The 19,751-nt window shown below is 42.0% G+C and overlaps 1 protein-coding gene across 2 annotated transcripts in view; it reads right to left on the bottom strand.

The window, feature by feature from the left end:
• Positions 1–19,751, bottom strand: part of ddx10 (DEAD (Asp-Glu-Ala-Asp) box polypeptide 10) — a 63,212-nt gene that overhangs the window by 10,144 nt on the left and 33,317 nt on the right. For both annotated transcript variants that reach the window (XM_029627497.1, XM_029627496.2), the window contains exons 14-16: positions 17,686–17,805; positions 16,676–16,846; positions 10,557–10,613 (exon numbers count right to left, since the gene is read on the bottom strand). In XM_029627497.1, the coding sequence (XP_029483357.1) occupies positions 10,557–10,613; positions 16,676–16,846; positions 17,686–17,805 (348 nt within the window). The remainder of the gene's footprint in view (positions 1–10,556; positions 10,614–16,675; positions 16,847–17,685; positions 17,806–19,751) is intronic.

The raw sequence follows: 19,751 nt of genomic DNA, 5'->3' as shown, positions 1-19,751 counted from the left end.
ATGGTCTTTTAGGTATCAATTGAAAGCAATAAATGATAGCACCGGTTCAAGTACAAAACACTGTAGAGGTGGTAACTGAGCACAAGAGCACCACCAGGTCCATTGAGAATCGGTTATCAAAGGGTGGTATGGATACCTCTTCCCAACACCTGCATTTGCTTGTTATACGAGGTATCCTCCAGAGAGAGTGGGAAAAGAATAGACATGACAGCTGCCATCTAGAAACTGTGGACGGCCTCCTGAAACGGATGACAACGGCTGCTTTCCAGTTATCTCGGACTCTGCCGGATATAATTATTCCAGGAGGAGCAGAGAAACTCTGGATTGGCCATAAGGTTGCTGCCAAGTTCCCTGCAAAGATTACTTTTAAAATACCAACAAAGGGCGGTTACCCCTTCTAACGTTAACTTCTGATGCAGAGAGTCCGGGCATTGTGGTTCTCCTGGCATGCCATCACAGTAATACACTTACCCTGGGTTTGGAAATGAGTCAAGCAAAACGCCATCTGTCCGAAGTGGGGGCTTTGTTTGATAAGTCTTAGTCTTGGGAGATCTCTATTTAAAAGAGTTGGAGTGAGTGGTGGTTAAATCAGCTTCACTCAAACTTCAGCGAGCTCAGTGGGCTTGGTAGGGCCAGCATCAAAATGTTCATGTTTGTGTACTGGTCTGTGCGAGGATGATAAGGGACTCCAAAGCCTAACAGCTTTGTACATGAAATGTTCTTTACGTGACTGAACTGTGTCACATCGGGAAGCACATCACATAAAATCAACATATACAGTCAGGTCCAAAATTATTGGTACCCTTGATAAAAATAAATACAAATACTGAGGTATATTATACTAATACAATTGCTCAGATAGAGATTTTGTTTAACAAGTACTATTATTTTCTCTCGACTAGATGGATGTCAAAATGATTGCCACCCCTGTTTTCAATACCGTACCTTGTGTACAGCTGTTACGGTGAACCGGCAGTCAAGATGAATGACTGCAGTCAAACACCTCATTGCAAAATCATGGGTATTAATATGGAGTTGGTCCCCCCTTTGCTGCTATAACAACCTCCACTCTTTTGGGAAGGTTTTCCAGTAGATGTTGGAACATTGCTGCAGGGATTGCTTCCATTCAGCCACAAGAGCATTAGTGACGTCGGGCATTGATGTTGGGCGACTAGGCCTGACTCGCAGTTGGCGTTCCAATTCACTCCAAAGGTATTCGATGTGGATGAGGTCAGGTCTCTGTGCAGGCCAGTCAAGTTCTTCCACACCGATCTCAAACTATTTCTGTATGGACCTCGCTTTGTGCACGGGGGCATTGTCATGCTGAAACAGGAAAGGACCTTCCCTAAACTGTTGCCACAAAGTTGGAAGCACAGAATCATCTAGAATGTCATTCTCTGCTGTAGTTTTAAGATGTCCCTTCACTGGAACTAAGGGGCCTAACCCGTACCATGAAAAACCAGCACCAGACAATTATTCCTCATCCACCAAACTTTACAGTTGCGACTATACATTCGGGCAGTAAGCGTTCTCCTGGCATCCACCAAACCCAGATTCGTCCGTCGGACTGCCAGATGGTGAAGCGTGATTCATCACTCCAGAGTCCAATGGCGGTGAACTTTACACCACTCTAGTCGACACTTGGCATTGCGATCTTATGTTTGTGTGCGGCTGCTTGGTCATGAAAACACATTTCATGAAGCTCCTGACAAACATTTTTTTTTGTCCTGAAGTTGCTTCCAGAGGCAGTTTGGAAGTCAGTAGTGAGTGCTGAAATTGAGGACAGATGCGCTATGATTTTCAGCACTCGGGGGTCCCGTTCTGTGAGCTTGTGTGGCCTACCACTTCGCAGCTGAGCCGTTGTTGCTTCTAGAAGTTTCCACTTCACATAACGGCACTTACAGTTGACCTGGGGCAGCTCTAGCAGGACAGAAATTTGGCGAACTGACTTGTTGCAAAGGTGGCACCCTAGTCACTGAGCTCTTCAGTAAAGCCCTTCTACTGCCAATGTTTGTCTAGGTCAAAGGGTGTGGCAGATCTAGCAATGCGATGCAGTGCGTTAGACCGCTGCACCACTCGGGAGGCCCTATGCTTATACATTTTGAAAAGGTTTGTAACAACTAAAGTGGCCAAATAACTCTAAACATAGCCTTTAGGCCCAAGATCCCAGGAACACTGTTGGAGAGCCCCTATCCTAGTGATACATGTGTTCTTATAAGCCCAGTCAATGAGCAATCGTGTGTGAAAACCTTGTTCTGACTGGCCCCTATTTAAAAAGAGACAGCTTTCTTGTGCTGCTCTGTTGATTACCACATTCTTCAAATTAAGCACATTCATCTGCTTTACAAACCACACTTATCTTACATTCGCTATTCAAGTGCAGGCTATAGATTAACTTTTTTTTATGGCCATTCTAAATAAAATAAAAATTCCGCACATATTACAGGCTCTATGTAAAGACCAGATTCAATTGAGAATAATCTGATGGGTGAGAATATCATATGCTTGTCAACTTGTGAATGGGAGACTGATGAAGTGTGTGCAGCCTGCGCAAGAAACAGAGCAGCATGACTGCCTTCCATTAAACTTTTTTCAAATAATCATTTGTCGCATCATGCAGCCTTAAGCCGAAAACGCATGGAGGGACACCGTTGAAATTTGCGTGTGACAGTAGTGCGTGTCAATTCACACACTATGTAGTGTATGCCTACTTAATTATCAAGAGAATCCATATAAACAGTTGTACTTGTAATGTTCGCTATGCCCTTGTATATTATTGTCGCGTTTCTTTTTGACTCCCCTTACAGTGCATTCGGAAAGTATTCAGCCCCTTTCACTTTATCCACATTCTGTTAAGTTACAGCCTTCTTCTAAAATGTTTTAAATGTTTTAATCATGAATCTAAAAACAATACACCATAGAGAGAAAGCTAAAACAGGTTAAAAAAACCCAAACAGAAATAACTTATTTACATAAATATTCAGAGCCTTTGCTATGAGACTCGAAATTGAGCTCCGGTGCATCCTGTTTCCATTGATCAAATTTGAGATGCTGCTACACTTCGATTGGAGTCCACCTGTGGTACATTCAATTGATTGGATATAACTTGGAAAGGCACAAAGCTGTCTATATACGGTCCCACAATTGACAGTGCAATGTCAGAGCAAAGACCAAGCAACGAGGTCGAAGGAATTGTCCATAGAGCTCCGAGACAGGATTGTGTCAAGGCACACATCTGGGGAAGGGCTACAAAACATTTCTGCAGCATTGAAGGTCCCCAAGAACACGTTGGGCTCCAAATGGAAGAAGTTTGAAACCACCAAGACTTTTCCTAGAGCTGGCCGCCTGGCCAAACTGAGCAATCGGGGGAGAAGGGCCTTGGTCAGTGAGGTGACCAAGAACCCGATGGCGCCTCGTACAGAGCTCCAGAATTCCTCTGTGGAGACGGGAGAACCTTCCAGAAGGACAATATCTCTGCAGCACTCCGCCAAATCAGGCCTTTATGGTAGAGTGGCCAGATGGAGGCCACTCCTCAGTAAAAGGCACATGACAGCCCGCTAGGAAGTTTGCCAAAAGGCAACTAAAGGACTCAAACAAGATTCTATGGTCTGATGAAACCAAGATTGAACTCTGGTAGATGCCAGGAGACCGCTACCTGCCCCGAATGCATCGTGTCAACTGTAAAGTTTGGTGGAGGAGGAATAATGCTCTGGGGCTGGTTTTCATGGTTTGGGCGAGGCCCCTTAGTTCCAGTGAAGGGAAATCTTAACGCTACAGTATGCGATTCTAGACGATTCTGTGCTTCCAACTTTGTGGCAACAGTTTGGGGAAGGCCCTCGTTCAGCATAACAATGCCCCTGTGCACAAAGCGAGGCCCATACGTAAATGGTTTGCAGAGATCGGTGTAGAAGAACCTGACTGGACTGCACAGAGCCCTGATATCAACCCCATCGAGCATATTTGGGATGAATTGCAACGCCGACTGCTGGCCAGGCCTAATCGCTCAACATTAGTACCCAACCTCACTAATGCTCATGGCTGCAGCAAATGTTACAACATCTATTAGAAAGCCTTCCCAGAAGAGTGCAGGCTGTTATAGCAGCAAAGGGGGGACCAACTCCATATTAATGCCCATGATTTTGGAATGAGATGTTCATGACTTTTGGTCATGTAGTCCACACAAACGAGGCTCTTTATTTACTACTGCTAATAGTGCACATTCCCTGATACATGTGTAAATATTGTACTATAAATTGTGCCTTCCTGTATTATACTTATGCTAAAATGTTTATTCAATTTTTATATTTTATTATTTCTTATTGTTGCATTGTTGAGAAAAAACTTGTACGCATTTCGTTGGACAGTGTATACCACGTATATACAATACATACAACTAATAAAATGTCAAATTTGAAACTTATCATAAATAACGTTCACTTCAAAAAAAAAATCCTATAGCTGGGGCTGAGCTCCAAACAAGTGCAAAGAATGGACAAGAAACGCATATTTCAGAACGGCAGCCTATTTTTTTGCAAACAGTGAGTGAGCTATTATAATCTTAATTCCTCACCATCCAATCTACTCATCAAATTAGGAATAGTAGGCTCTTACATTAGTCTGAAACTGCTAAGATGGATGCATTAAATGCTTCCCCAAACTTGAATCTCACGCACAGCCTAAGAGCCGGTCATTCGTCAGAGACAAATCTCATCTTTATAATATCCTTAAGGCAGTGGTTTCCAAACTTTTTAAAGTTGCGTACCCTTCAAACGCTCAACCTCCAGCTGCGTACCCCCTTCTAGCACCAGGGTCAGCGCACTATCAAATTTGAGAGTTGATTTTTTTATTTTTCCTATCATTGTAAGCCTGCCAAGCACACACTATATAATACGCTCATTCTTATGTTAAATTCATGTTTTGTCACAACTCGGCTTGTGGGAAGTGACAAAGAGCTCTCACAGGACCAGGGCACAAATAACAATTATAATCAATAATTGTACTCTTTAATTTCGCTATCTTACATATCAAACTTGATTTGTTCATCGAAAATGGGAAATAACTCACCACAGGTTAATGAGAAGGGTGTGCTTGAAAGGACGCAAATAACTCTCCAATGTTGGGTTGTATTGGAGAGAGTCTCAGTCTTAAATCATTTTCCACACACAACACGTGCCTGTATTTAGTTTTTCATGCTAGTGAGGGCCGAGAATCCACTCTCACATAGGTACCTGGTTGCAAAGGGCATCAGTGTCTTAACAGCGCGATTTGCCAAGGCAGGATACTCTGAGCGCAGCCCAATCCAGAAATCTGGCAATGACTTCTGATTATATTCCATTTTCACAGAACCACTTGTTGCAATTTTGATGAGGCTCTCTTGTTCAGATATCGGTAAGTGGACTCGAGGAAGTTCCTTGTTAGTGCAGACAGAGAAGAGCTCCAAATTCTTAATCATAGCCTCAATTTTGTCCCGCACATTGAATATAGCCGGGGAGAGTCCCTGTAAGTCTAGATTCAGATCATTAAGGCGAGAAAAAACATCACCCAGATAGGCCAGTCATGTGAGAAACTCTTCAAGTGAAAATGATGGTCAGCGAAGAAAACTTTAAGCTAGTCTCTCAATTTTAAAACAAGATGTCAATACTTTGCCCCTTGATAACCAGCGCACTTCTGTATGTTGTAAAAGTGTTACATATTTGCTGCCCATATCATTGCATAGTTCAGAAAATACACAGTGGTTTGCAGAAGAGAATGTCTTCCTTAATTGAACCCCCATAAATGTAACTGACATATACTAGGAGCTGTGCCAGGCCCGCCACGTCTGTTGACTCATCCAGCTGTAACGCATAGAAATCACTGGCTTGTATGTGAAGCAGTAATTGTTTCAAAACATCTCCTGCCACGTCAATGATGCATTGTGAAAGTGCTGTTTGATGAAGGCATTTTTTTTGTTGGGCCTATTCCCCCCTGCATTGTCCCAGACATATCTGCGGCAGCAGGAAGAATTAAAGTCCTCCACAATAGTATGGGGCTTGCCTGTGCTAACTACTCCGTAGCTCACCATATAAGACACTTCTAGCCCCTTCTTATTAATGGTATCTGTTGCTTTTATACATGTCTTACTACTCGAAAGTCTTTCATTCTCGCTCAAAAAACTCCTGTGGCTTATTTTTTTATTTAAATTGGCATGTTTTGTTTCTAAATGTTTGCGCAAAAGTGAAGGTTTCATTGTGTTGTGAGATGGTACTTTGCACATTAAATACACTGTGGCTGAGGAAAGGCACTACTCCCAATATAAGTGAACCCCAAATCAATGTAGGGGTCATATTTGCGCCTCTTCGATGGTCCAACGTCACTGTCTGTTCGGTGCTTCCCGGGTAAGGGATCAGTTGCTCTTTCGGCTGCATGAGATTCACAACTGTCAGTGTCCATGCTAGCTGGGCTAACAACAAATGTAAAATTACTGATGATAGCATTGGATGTGCTCATGGAAGCAGAACAACTTGTGTCGTCGACAGGTGCACTACTGCTGGTAGTGGTAGCAGTACTACCTGTAGAACTGGTATGTGTCTATGGGCCGTACTTTTTTAAAACTATTTATCAATTTTCGAGCCAATGGAATGAGCAGCAGCTACATTTGGCTACATAGTGGAATTCCCACGAGAGAGTAACAGTTAATGTGATTGGATGTTTATTATTTGACATTGTGTTGTTATTTCGCTGAACACTAGATTGTTTAATGTTATTTTTGGCAGTGAAACGAGGCTACTCAGGCGATAAAAAAACATCACCCAAATGTATAGCCCTGTTGGAAACTATAAATGGACTGCTTGAAAATGTGAAAAAATAATAATAATTTATGAATTACATTTGTATTTGGCGTACCCACGACGGCAACCCAGTTTGGGAATACCTGCTTTAAGGTATCCAACTACGGGACATTGTGCTTATATGATCAATAGCACCCTTAGAAACAAGATGCTGCATCTTTATTTACATTTACATTTAAGTCATTTAGCAGACGCTCTTATCCAGAGCGACTTACAAATTTATCTTGCCCAGAGAACTTGAAGATTAAATAAGACCTTGAAGACTAAATAAATACTCCAGGATCACAAAACCACACAAAATCAAAACTTCAAATGACAAAAAAACCTTTAAACTCAAGGACAGTGTAGAAGGCACTTCATTTTGTTAACAAGCTATATCTGACCTAAGACTTTCCCAATTCCTTCCAAATCCTTAACAAACAAGCACGAAGTCTCCCCAAGCGTTAGCCTGGATAAGTCTGGCCTGCTGCTTTATTGAGGGCACCATGGTTGCGCTCGCAGGCTTTGGGGAAAAGTGTTAGCGATGATAAATGAGACAACAGTGGAGGGCTGAAGGCACGTTGCCCAGTGGAGACAGCCTGTAATGCTCTAATTGTCTCTGTGTGAGTGGGAGGATGGCAGAGTGAGAAGTGTTCAGTATGGCGGTGCATAGTTCAACACACAGCCCCCATCAATACCAGGAGGAAGCAGCCTGGTTTACCATGCAGCTGGTAAAACATAAGAGCAGACTTCAGGGCCAACAGAAGATGAACGAATTGAGAAAAAAAGCTACTTTAAAAAATGGGCAGATTTAAAGCTGTAATGTGTAGGTTTTTGTGATACCCAACCAAATTCACAGAAATATGTTATAAATCTGTAATTCTCATTGAAAGCAAGTCTAAGAAGTAGTAGATATGTTCTATGTGCTCTATTTCTATGATTCCAGGTCTTCTGCATCTTACTTTAGGTTTTGTACACTAGCTTCAAACAGCTGAAAATACAATATTTTTAGTTATGGAAAATGTATTTCACAGCGGTTTGTTTAGATGGTACAATAATTCTCTACACCAGTGGTCACCAACCTTTTATTTTTGGATTATACCCCTTTTTCTCCCCAATTTCGTGGTATCCAAACAGTAGTTCCAGTCTAGTCCCGTCACTGAAATTCCCGTACGGACTCGGGAGAGGCGAAGGTCAAAACACAACCCAGCCAAGCCGCACTGCTTCTTCACACAATGCCCGCTTAACCCGGAAGCCAGCCGCACCAATGTGTCGGAGGTAACACCGTACACCTGGCGACCGTGTCAGTGTGCATGCACCCAGCCCACCACAGGAGTCACTAGTGCGCGATGGGACAAGAACATCCCTGCCGGCCAAACTCTCTCCTAACCTGGACGACGCAATTGTGCGCCGCCCCCATAGGTCTTCTGGTTGCAGCCGGCTGCGACAGAGCCTGGACTCGAACCAGGATCTCTAGTGGCCCAGGTAGCACTGCCTTAGACCACTGCGCCATTTGGGATGCCTACCAACCTTTTCTAAGTCAAGATCACCAAGTCAAAATGCAAGCCGACCTCTACTGCTCAGATTATTAGACTGTGTTTAACATGAGGTCTGTGCTGTAGGCCCAATACATTAGCACTGCATATTGTCCACGCTTGAACTGCCCCACCAATTGTGTGTGGCTCAGACCATTTTCAAAATTATATTTCAACATTTTAGGTATATGATCACACTGCTAGATCATTTGTTGCATTACTTCGGATGTCGGATGCGAGGCTCCCTCCCCCAGCTGATGGCGAAACTTAAGTCAAACTGCATTATTCATGCCTCATGCGCAAATTAATGGTGTTACTCCTATGACCAGAGAAAGAAAAATCTCTATATATTAAAAAAGCCAAGCAGCAAATAATAACGCAAGCTTATCAAAACACTTCGCTATATTCATTCATTGTAGCTGCAGGCTGCTTGTAGCGTAAGTGGAATTAGAGAGAACGCATATTTTATGGCTTATAAAACTGTTGAACAAAGTGTTGACAGTGCTGAATAACTTAATTATAAGCTAACTCATAATAACAGCAGCTCTTTGCTGTATTCGTTGAGTCTTTCTCTAGTCATGGTTTTAAAAGTGTTGAAATCTCACATTATCAACTTTGCTGTGCGGTCGAAGCTTCTTTTATCAGTCTATGGCTCGAGGAAACTGTGCAGACACGGTAATCTGATTGGCTAGTGGTAGGCCTATAGGTGCACTTGATTCTCTATCTGGGCCTGCCGGATAGGCGGAGTTCTACTTTCAGACACATGTAGTGCTTCAAAAAATGGGAACACCTTGCCTTCCCGGCGCTAGGGCTGTTGAATCAAGTGCACATACCACCAACAGTGCAAAATGAAAAAAATAAATAGCAAGGCTTAATCATATTTTCTTACAGAAACGTTTGGTGAGCGACTAGGAATGGCTTGGAGATCGACTGATTGGTGAACAGTTAGCGACACGATTGTTGCTTGTTTTGTCACAAACTGATATTAGGCGAAATATTAGAAATTTAGCAACCAGGAAATGCCGGAGGTATTTCTACATAGTATTTCTTTAAAGAAAGATGGGAAACGTGGATTCTGAACCCAATGAAATGAGGGATAATTGTGAAGTATTCATCAATGTCTGATTTAACTCAATAGGAAGTCTATGGTGTAGGAGTGGAGTCAGCGTCGAACGAGATCAGGGGGGATAGGATGTGTATGATAATCCCACCCATGACGCCACATTCAGATGTTGCATTAATTTTCCCCTTATTAGTCTCCCGCGTCACTGAAGAGGCCAAATAGGAACAAAGCTAAACAGAGCAGGAGACGTAAGGTAGGCTATACACCAGAGTGGTAGGAGGCATCAGAAGAGCTGCCGGAAGGGAGATTAGAGAAATGCCACCCTAACACCTCCGGAGTATCTATCACTGCAAGCCAGCATTAATGTAATGACACTGGGTGTGCTTGATTGACAGGAGAGAAAGAAAGAGTGCTGGCATGGTAATTATGCTGAGGTTGAAGACAAGATTTTTCATTTCCACATTACGCAAGACGAATTCAGCAGGCGGGCAGACGGACACAAGCTGAGCAGAGGGGGATTTAATATTACACGGAGAGGAAGAGGGACTCGCCTCTGCTGAAGACACCCCAGATGCTTTGTGACCGGGATCTTGCGTAAGAAAAGGAACTACTCACTCAGTCTCATCATCACGTGGCAGGAGTGGAGCCAATTCAGCTGGCGATAGAGAAGCTCTATGGAGCGTTTGGTATTTGTCTGCAGAAAAGCATGTCCCCCTTTGTGAAGATAACACTTCACATGACTCACTAGAGGGGCTGACATTAATGACCCTGTAAAGTACCATTGTGCTTGTCCCATTCTCTCCTCAATGAATTCTGTTCCAATCTAAAAGCTAAGTGCTACATCGGCATCAGGGAACTCTGTGTTCTTCGTCTGACATTGGCTGAAGAAGAGAGAATGCTCCTTCTGCCTTTGTTACAAAGACGAAGGGGTAGAGTGTGGCCCTCACTTTTAGAGACTGCCTCTCCTTTTGAAGCTAGACTGGAGTTCAATAGCAGCATCCTGACAGAAGTATCACTTTAAACAGCCACGGTTTAACGTAACACGAGTGAAGGGGAGCTAGTGAATGGAGTCAAACCCATTCAGGATGTGATAGATTTTAAGAGGGGTTTGGGGGGAGAAATTCTAATGTAAAATGGAGGAGAGAGACTTACCTCAGCGTACTGCTTGCTGGCTTCTCTTCTGGCAGCGTTCTCCTTCAGTCTCTTCTCCTGTGGGAGAGAAGAGGGAGACTGAGTTTGGAGCAATGTCAGTCTGACCAGATTTAGGTGTCGTATAGCTCTGACAATCCATGCCTTTCAGGGCAGGTTGTTTTGGGGTGAAATGGCTGTATTTCATTAGATTGTCAGAGATTCCATGAGAGGATATGCTTTCTCTTTTTTGTTCTATGTAGTTTTTTAAAAATGATAATATTCACTGGTTACTGCCTCTAAGCTAAGACATAGAAGAGAGGGGATGGGAGGAAAGAAAGCAGACAGAAGAGTGGAGGTTAGACAGGTCACAATAGAGTATCGAGAGGCAGCCACATCCTTCAGGTGGGAAAAAAACACCAAACAAATCTAAACAAAATGGCTGACTTGCAAAACACAGTCCAAAATAAAGCAGACCTCCACCATTATCATTTGGCCAACACGGCATATTCAGGGAGAACTGACCACAGTAAATGACTTGACACGGGAGTGAAACCCTCGCTAGAGGGGAAAAATAATGATAGTGTGAGAAAACAAAAGCCTATTTATATGCGGCGGGAGAAGGCATTAGGAAATGTCAGCAGCTCCAAATGTCACTCAGTGAAAACCACATTTTGCATTAGAATGTGTGTGTGTATTAGGGTTGAATATTTTCCCGATATTTTACAAAATGTTCCATCCAGAGAATAAATAAGTAATCCAGTATTTCCCGCACAAACCAGAAGTGTCATACTAAAGTATATAGCTTTGATCGGCATTAAAATGAAAGCCTGATGACCCCTACATTAAAATACATGTTATGAGCCATACATTAAATACATTTTATGAGCCCACGGCCAAATGATTGTGCCATTATCCAATACATAGAGACTATTGTTAGGTTCTAATTTTCAGAGTAGAAACTCCACGGATACTATGAAAGCTCAAACCAAGTTTATTCTTCTTAGAGGATCAATACAGCTGCATTAGACAAAGACATTGTTCACACAAGCACTGATATTTAACCATTTCTCCTAGGCTGAGTCTCCTCCTACACATCTGAACAAACATTGTATCTTTATTGCTAGGCAGGAAACTAAGTGATATACGGGCCATAAACTGTTTTCTCCCTTAACGTGACCCTTTATAATTTAATTATTTATTTATTTCACCTTTACTTAATTAACCAGGTAGGCTAGTTGAGACCAAGTTCTCATTTACAACTGCAACCTGGCCGAGAGAAAGCAAAGCAGTTTGACACATACAACAACACAGAGTTACACATAACCCAAAGTGATGAAGATGTTTGTATGTGGCTGCTATGAAAGTGAACTGTGTGTGCAGGTGATCAAGGGTGTATTCATTCTGCCGATTCTGTTGAAAAACATTTCTGAAAAGGAAGCAAATGGAATGAAACAGGGATAAATATAGCTGAATTTGTCTAATCGAAACGTGTTTGCAACTGCTGTTGGGACTAATGATTACACCCTAGATCAGCTAGATTCAGGCAAGAGTGTGCAAGGCGGTATTGAATGAGTCACTCTGTCACCTTGATTACTCCAATTTGTCTCTTGACCTGTGCACCTATGTTATCAACTTTCATTTGTAGACTAGGTTGTAGCAACCTTATGATGGGTATAGGACAAAATTCTAGTATCATGTAGTAGCCTAAATCTATCGATGTCACATTGAGCTGGGTGAATGGAATATGAATGACAGTCATCCAATATGCTGTAATATAATTTTTATTTATCCTTTATTTAACTAGGCATGTCAGTGAAGGACAAATTATTTTACAATGACATCCTACCCCGGAAATAAGGTCAAGCAACAAAAAGAATGGTCCTCCCTAATCTTAAACAGCAGCGACCGCCACTAGTGGGTGTGTGTGTGGTGGCGAGGAGGGGAATGGCTGCTGTCCTACAGCCATCCACTCCCTCCTCATTTGTCTGTGATATGGGAGGAAGGCTAGAACCGGGCTCTCATTGGTTTTCACCTGACTCTCATTGGTTTTCAGGCCACAAGGTATGAGCAGGGGGGAGGGTTTCTAAAGCATTTTACAGAGCTAGCGAGGAGCACAGGGCCGTGACCGAATGAAAATATGGGAATCTACTCTGGCCCGGCCTCCAAACGATGCAGAAAAGTGGTGGAGGGAGAGCGATAGCAAGAGCATAAGAAAGGAAGTGGGAGAAGAGAGAGCGAACACCAGAGGGAGTCGTGACTAACAAATAAGTTATGGATCTATTAGGACGGTCTGGGGAGAGTAATACATTTTCCCCACTGAGCTGCCTTCCATTAGTAGGGGCCACGGCCACCAGACTAGTAACTGCCCATCTAGTTGGCAGTCTGTCAGCATGCCTCCGGTCCCTCAGTCAGCATGCTGTGTGCAGTTACAGTAGCTACAGTGGTCCAGAGCGGTTGGCTCTCTACTGTAGGTCTCTAGTAATAGGTGGCAAGTTCAGTTAGAACGTCAAACTAAAACGATCACAACAGTGTTTGAGTAGGGCCTTTAGTACAGCCAGAGACAGAGAGTTAGCTACATGAGGGATATTTAGCACACCAGCCAGCCAGGAATGATTCATGTTGGTGAATGCTGCTAATTGATTTCTGGACACGCGTCTGAGTGTCGGAGGCAGCGTGCTGCACAGAAATTTAAATGGATTTTTAAAGTGTCTGTTTTTCCCTTCACGCGTCAGCCGTCATCACAACAACCATTCTTGGCAATGCTCGGCGAGCACGACAAATGAACGGGACAAGGCGTTAATCACAACAGCCATGCCTAATAGACGTGCGGGGGGAGTGCCTGCGGCATAACTTAATTGTCGAGACCATGAGATGAGCCACTCGAGGGCCGCCCTTTACGGGGGAGGTGGCTCACCTACACAACACTTCAGCAGAGCTAATGCATGCTTGACATTAACCACATTTTCATCCACAGTTTGAGTAACGTCATGTTTTTTAAATCACAACAGATGGTGGAAACAGGTAGCTTCGGTACAATTTTATAAATGGCGACAGAATTTGTTCGTTCGACACGGTGGGATCTTTTTGTGTCTGTAAAATTAAGTATGTGAGAAATGGTGGTACAAACGCGCAAATATTGATATAATAACCATCTTATCGAAGTAAACTTGGAGTCGTGCTATGACATGGTGTTGTCCTCCCAAGGTGACTCGGGAAACCATGCAGTTTATTAGGCTACAGATGAAATACGTTATGATGAACTTAACAGGGTGGTGAGAGTGCACTGTGATCTTGATGCTCCTTTCAAATAAATAGAGGGTCTTACTCTGGTGACATGATGATTGATGCTTGACTGCAGTTTGACAAAAACAAATATTATCGCTCTTATCCATAATAATTATGTAGACTAGCCTACTCGCACTGTATCTGTGAGCTGTTGGCTAGAGCGCATGTGCCAAAACCAGAGTAGAGGCAAAGCGAGAATTTGCCTTCTTCTATTTAACTCAATAGTTTGTGACAAAACTATCGGTAGAGTTGAAAATGTGATGGAAACACATTGAACTTTAGATTTTTATTTGGTACATGAAAACTTAAGCAAAAACGTACATTGAGTGCACTAGGTCATCACACACTGACTTTTATCCGCAACAAGTCCGAATGGTGGAGAAACACCACTGGTGGGAAAATGCGCAAATTCTCTTTATGTTAATTACAGAATATTCAAATGAAAATCAAACTTTTTATCATAAATCTCTCAAGTAATTAGTCATTTGTGTAAGTGCTGTGCTTGTTGAATGTCCTTCCCTATAAGCGTGCTGAAAGTCCGTTGTCAATTTGTTTACTGTAAAATAGCATTGTATCTGGTCAAACAATTTTTCCCAAAACTTTACTAAAGGTTGGTAACAGGCTGATTGGTCAGCTATTTGAGCCAGTAAAGGGGGCTTTACTATTCTTAGGTAGAGGAATGACTTTTGCTTCCCTCCAGGCCTGAGGGCACACACTTTCTAGTAGGCTTAAATTGAAGATGTGGCAAATAGGAGTGGCAATATTGTCCGCTATCATCCTCAGTCATTTTCCATCCAAGTTGTCAGACCCTGGTGGCTTGTCATTGTTGATAGACAACAACAAAAAACTTAGTCTTCCACACTCACTTTCCGGAATTCAAAATTACTATTCTTGTCTTTCAGAATTTGGTCAGATATACTTGGATGTGTAGTGTCAGCATTAGTTGCTGACATGTCATGCATAAGTTTGCTAATCTTGCCAATTAAAAAATAATTTAAGTAGTATCAGTGGGTTTTGTAATGAATCTGATTCAATGAATGATGGAACGGAGTTTGCATTTCCCCCAAAATGTCATTGAAGGCGCTCCAAAGCGTTTTACTATCATTCTTTGTTTTAAAGTGTAGCTTCGTCTTTTTATTCAGTTTAGTCACATTATTTATACATTTGCAGTACGTTTGCCAATCGGTTGTGCAGCCAGACTTATTTGCAATTCCTTCTGCTTCATCCCTCTCAACCATAACATTTTTAAATTCCTCATCAGGTTTTGATGAACTGTAACCTTTGCTAGTAAAGTGAAATACTAGTGGGTTATTTAGCTTTGAGTTAATTGAGTAGAAGGTAATTGCATAAGTGTGAAAAAGAAATCCCTGACATACACTGCTAAAATGACTTTATTCTGTTCTATATGAGTTTTCTACACATTGTGCAATGTATATATTCCCTCATCAACACAACACATGCCTTTCAACGGCCAGTCATTACTACTTCCAATCAAATCATAAGATAATAATCTCATAAAATAAAATAAGGTAGCAACGAGTGGGTGAGACAATAGCATCCAGCAGTCAATATTTATCCCAGCAGTCAATATTTATCCACTGGCAAGGAAAGTACTTTCTCTGCAAATCAGATAAACTGAGCAAACTTTCTGCAGTTATTTTAGTGGAGAAATGAAGCTCGCTCTCGAAAATATTAACTGAACCTGATCTCCCCGTCTGCCTGTGGGCTCCCAAGCTGTGTGCCAGACTCAGACATGTCTGTTATTGCCATTTGGATTTCAACCTGCGATATACTATATATGGGATTAAAAATAGAACCTGGAGTGGGAGGGACGGGTGCAGCACGACAGGCTTTGCCTTCTCCTCTGGGCAAATCTAGAACACTCATATCCAAACAGAGTTTCATCCCCAGTACTGTACTAGCCCACATTTTTTAGCTTTTACTGCAGTAGAACTAAGACGTTTTTTTTAATAGCTTACATTTTGACCTTGTTATACATAAAGGCAAAAAAAAAAGAGGCAATTATATATCAATCATGTTTATTGAGATAGATATATATATATCTAAGCCCAATACAAGGCCTATAAAGACCACCTAGTTTCTGATACATTTTTCTGCCCTAATCTAACAGGTTATTGAATTGAATGTGCAGAGCCCATTTCTAAGCACATTGAATGCTTGGTCTTGCCTTCCCTTTCATCTGGTCCCCACTGATACTGTGCAGCTCCAACAGCTGCTTCAAGTCATTCCAGAGACACATCTGGCCCATGCCTGTCCTCAATCACGGAGGTTATAACCTCAGGGTGTGTGTGTGTGTGTGTGTCTATGCGTATGTGTGAGCGTGCACGTGTCACAGCTGTGACATTTATTTTTCATACAGTACCTGCTGGGTGCAGAGTGGGGGAGATTAAGTTGGAGCATTTAACTGGCTCCGTTGACAGCGATTCGTATAAACATCCAACCAGGTGCTAAGGTACCATAAGGGACCTTGCCGCAGTAACAATACAGGAATATATTATGTCATGTACATTATGATTATGCAGTTTGTACTACTTCATTGTCACCCCCCCCCCTTCAGTGCAGGAGGATCACCATTAGGATCAAATGCTGCTTTCCCAAATGATGCAGGGAAATAATCGACTAACCTCCTGCCCGAGGCTGCTGTATGGGCTAGTGAAGCAACCGTTTGACACTGTGACTGAACTACAGTCTTACCCTGTGTTTTTGCTTCTGTCTACAGTCTTGCCTGCTTTTTCTGCTCGATTTGATACATTTTTTTTGGCTGACCTTTGACGGCTGTGCGGCAGTCTTCACCCGTGTGTTTGTTTAACTTAATGATTGTACTACAGTCTTACCCTGTGTTTCTCTTTGACTTTACGCCTGTACTCCAGCTTGTCAAACTCCTGGTCCTCTCGGCGCAGCCTCTCTCTGGCCTCCTCCACATTGATGCCCGACGTGCAGTCATCCTCCTCCCCCTCTGTGGCTGGCACGGCCGTCCTCTGGAGCGGGGGCCACTGCTGCACCATCTGGAGAGCGAGGGGCATAGACCAACACAGAGTTAAATCACAACACTGCAATGGTGCCATCTCATTTTCAGCTGGATAGGAATCAACACATATGCACACACAAAAACATTTATCCACACACAAACGCACACATAGAAGAGGGCATACAACACACGTTTAGTCTCCTTAATTACATTTACAGCTGGCTGGGATTCAATGCAGCCAACACAACTAAACATCACAGGTGCCATCTAATTTTCTCTGAATGATGGTTGTAATGGCAAGCAATTACACTGAGACTCATAATTGTAACTTTAAAATGTATACCAAAGAAAAAACATTGATTTCAAAGTTCAACAAAACTCTAGGCACAAGGACTACTTTTTATGTTCCACAGAATTTTACAAAAACACATTTATAGGAAGAACTGTACAGATGCAAAGATTGGTAACAGAATAAAACTGAGGAAGATGTTACCGTAATTAATACATACATTAAACAATAACTGGAAAAACTGTGCAGATGCAACATTTGGTAACAGAATTACAGTAAAATCTCAGGCAGTTTTATTGTTACCAAACGTTATATCTGCACATGCTTTATTTATACAAATGATTGCGCAAATTATTCAAAGTAGTCATTGTGCATAGAGTTGTTTGTTTTGTTCAACTTTAAAATTCATGGTTTTTGTTTGGCAGATATTTTAAAGTGAAAAAATCTAAGTGTAAATTGGTTAGCGTGGAATTGCCCGTAAACAAATGGGTTCTCTCATTTAGCTGATGCAGAGCCTGAAGCCAAAAAATTGTATCACTGGATCTGACTCAAAATAAAATGGAATGTAGATAAATGTTTGCACAAACCTGTCCGTCTTCAGTAAAAACTAATTTGGTGTTGACTTGGAAGTTTCTCTTCAGGACTTTCTTGGCCTCTTTGAACTTGGTCTCTTTTTCTGTTTTCTTAATGGTGTTACTGTCAGTTTCCTGTAATGAGAGAGGAAATGATAACAATGGTGCATATATTTACATTTATAAACTGGGTGGTTCGAGCCCTGAATGCTGATTGGCCTATGACAAAAACACATTTTTTACTGCACTAATTACATTGGTAACCACTTTATAATAGCAATAAGGGACCATGGGTTTGTTATATACGGTCAATATACCAGTGCTAAGGGCTTTTAAGCATGACGCAACGCAGAGTGCCTGGACACAGCCCTTAACCGTGGTATACTGGTTATATACCACCACCCATCGGGCCTTATTGCTTAAATAAACCTAACACAATCGAACTGCTAATGTAACACCTCATAATATTGATCATGTTGACTTCCCTGCCTGAAAAGGTCAGTCCCTGCTACATGTAGCTAGAGAACTTTGCCATTATGTCAGCAGGTTAAGATCGGAGACTCAGGAATGCTGACCAAGACAAACTAAGCATCTTTACAGAGAGCCATTAGGAGTGTCCACACATTGCCTCAGCGGATTTTTTTGCAAAATAAAAATGCATTTCCCAGCCCCTGACAGAGTGCAGTTTTGCGATCTCTATTAGTAGTAAATAGTTTAATTCTTAAATTAATGTCAAACAATTTACAGGGCAACTGGCCTATCTTCTGAGGTAGGAATCAAGACAAAGGTCAGTAGTACACTACAGCACCAGCCTACTCTCTCAAAGTGAGCCTCGGACATGTCAGAGTAAAAAGAGTATATACAGTATGAGTCAAAAGTTTGAACACACCTCATTCAAGGGGTTTTCTTTATTTTTTACAATGTTCTACTTTGTAGGATAATAGAAGACAAACTATGAAATAAAATACGGAATCATGTAGTAACCAAAAAAAGTGTTAAATCTAAATATATTTTAGATGAGATTCTTCAAAGTAGCCACCCTTTGCCTTGACAGCTTTGCACACTTGGCATTCTCTCAACCAGCTTCATGAGGTAGTCACTGGAATGCATTTCAATTAACAGGTGTGCCTTGTTAAAAGTACATTTTTAGAATTTCTTTACTTCTTAATGCGTTAGAGCCAATCGGTTTTGCTGTGACAAGGAAGGGTTGGTATACAGTTGATAGCCCTATATAGGGTAAAGACCAAGTCCATATTATGGCAAGAACAGCTCAAATAAGCAAAGACCAAGTTACTTTAACACATGAAGGTCAGAAATTTGAACGTTTCTTCAAGTGCAGTCACAAAAACCATCAAGCGCTAGGATAAAATAGGCTCATGAGGACCGCCACAGGAAAGGAAGACACAGTTACCGCTGCTGCAGAGGATACGTTCATTCGAATTACCAGCCTCAAAAACCGGCAAATAACTGCACCTCAGATTGCAGCCCAAATAAATCCTTCAGAGTTCAAGTAAGACACATCTCAACATCAACTGTAAGAAGAAGAGACTTTTGTCTGATGAGTCCAAATTTGATATTTTTGGTTCCAAACAATGTGTCTTTGTGAGACGCAGAGTAGATGAACGGATGATCTCCGCATGTGTGGTTCCCACCGTGAAGCATGGAGGTGGTGGTGTGATGGTGCTTTGCTGGTGACACGGTCTGTGATTTATTTAGAATTCAAGGCACCCTTAACCAGCATGGCTACCACAGCATTCTGCAGCAATACACCATCCCATCTGGTTTGCCCTTAGTGGGACTATCATATGCTGCATATGTGGGAACTCCTTTAGGACTGTTGGAAAAGCATTCCAGGTGACTACCTCATAAAGTTGGTTGAGAGAATGCCAAGAGTGTGCAAATCTGTCATCAGGGCCAAGGGTGGCTACTTTAAAGAATTTCAAATTATATTTTGATTTGATGAACACTTTGTTACAACATGACTCCATATGTGTTATTTCATAGTTTTGATGTCTACACTATTACTCTAGAAAAGAAAATGGTAAAAATAGGTGTCCAAACTTGACTGGTACTGCATATGC

Source organism: Oncorhynchus nerka, linkage group LG22 (genome assembly GCF_034236695.1).
Source record: "Oncorhynchus nerka isolate Pitt River linkage group LG22, Oner_Uvic_2.0, whole genome shotgun sequence".
Lineage (NCBI taxonomy): Eukaryota > Metazoa > Chordata > Actinopteri > Salmoniformes > Salmonidae > Oncorhynchus > Oncorhynchus nerka.
This window is presented reverse-complemented; position numbering and strand designations above follow the sequence as displayed.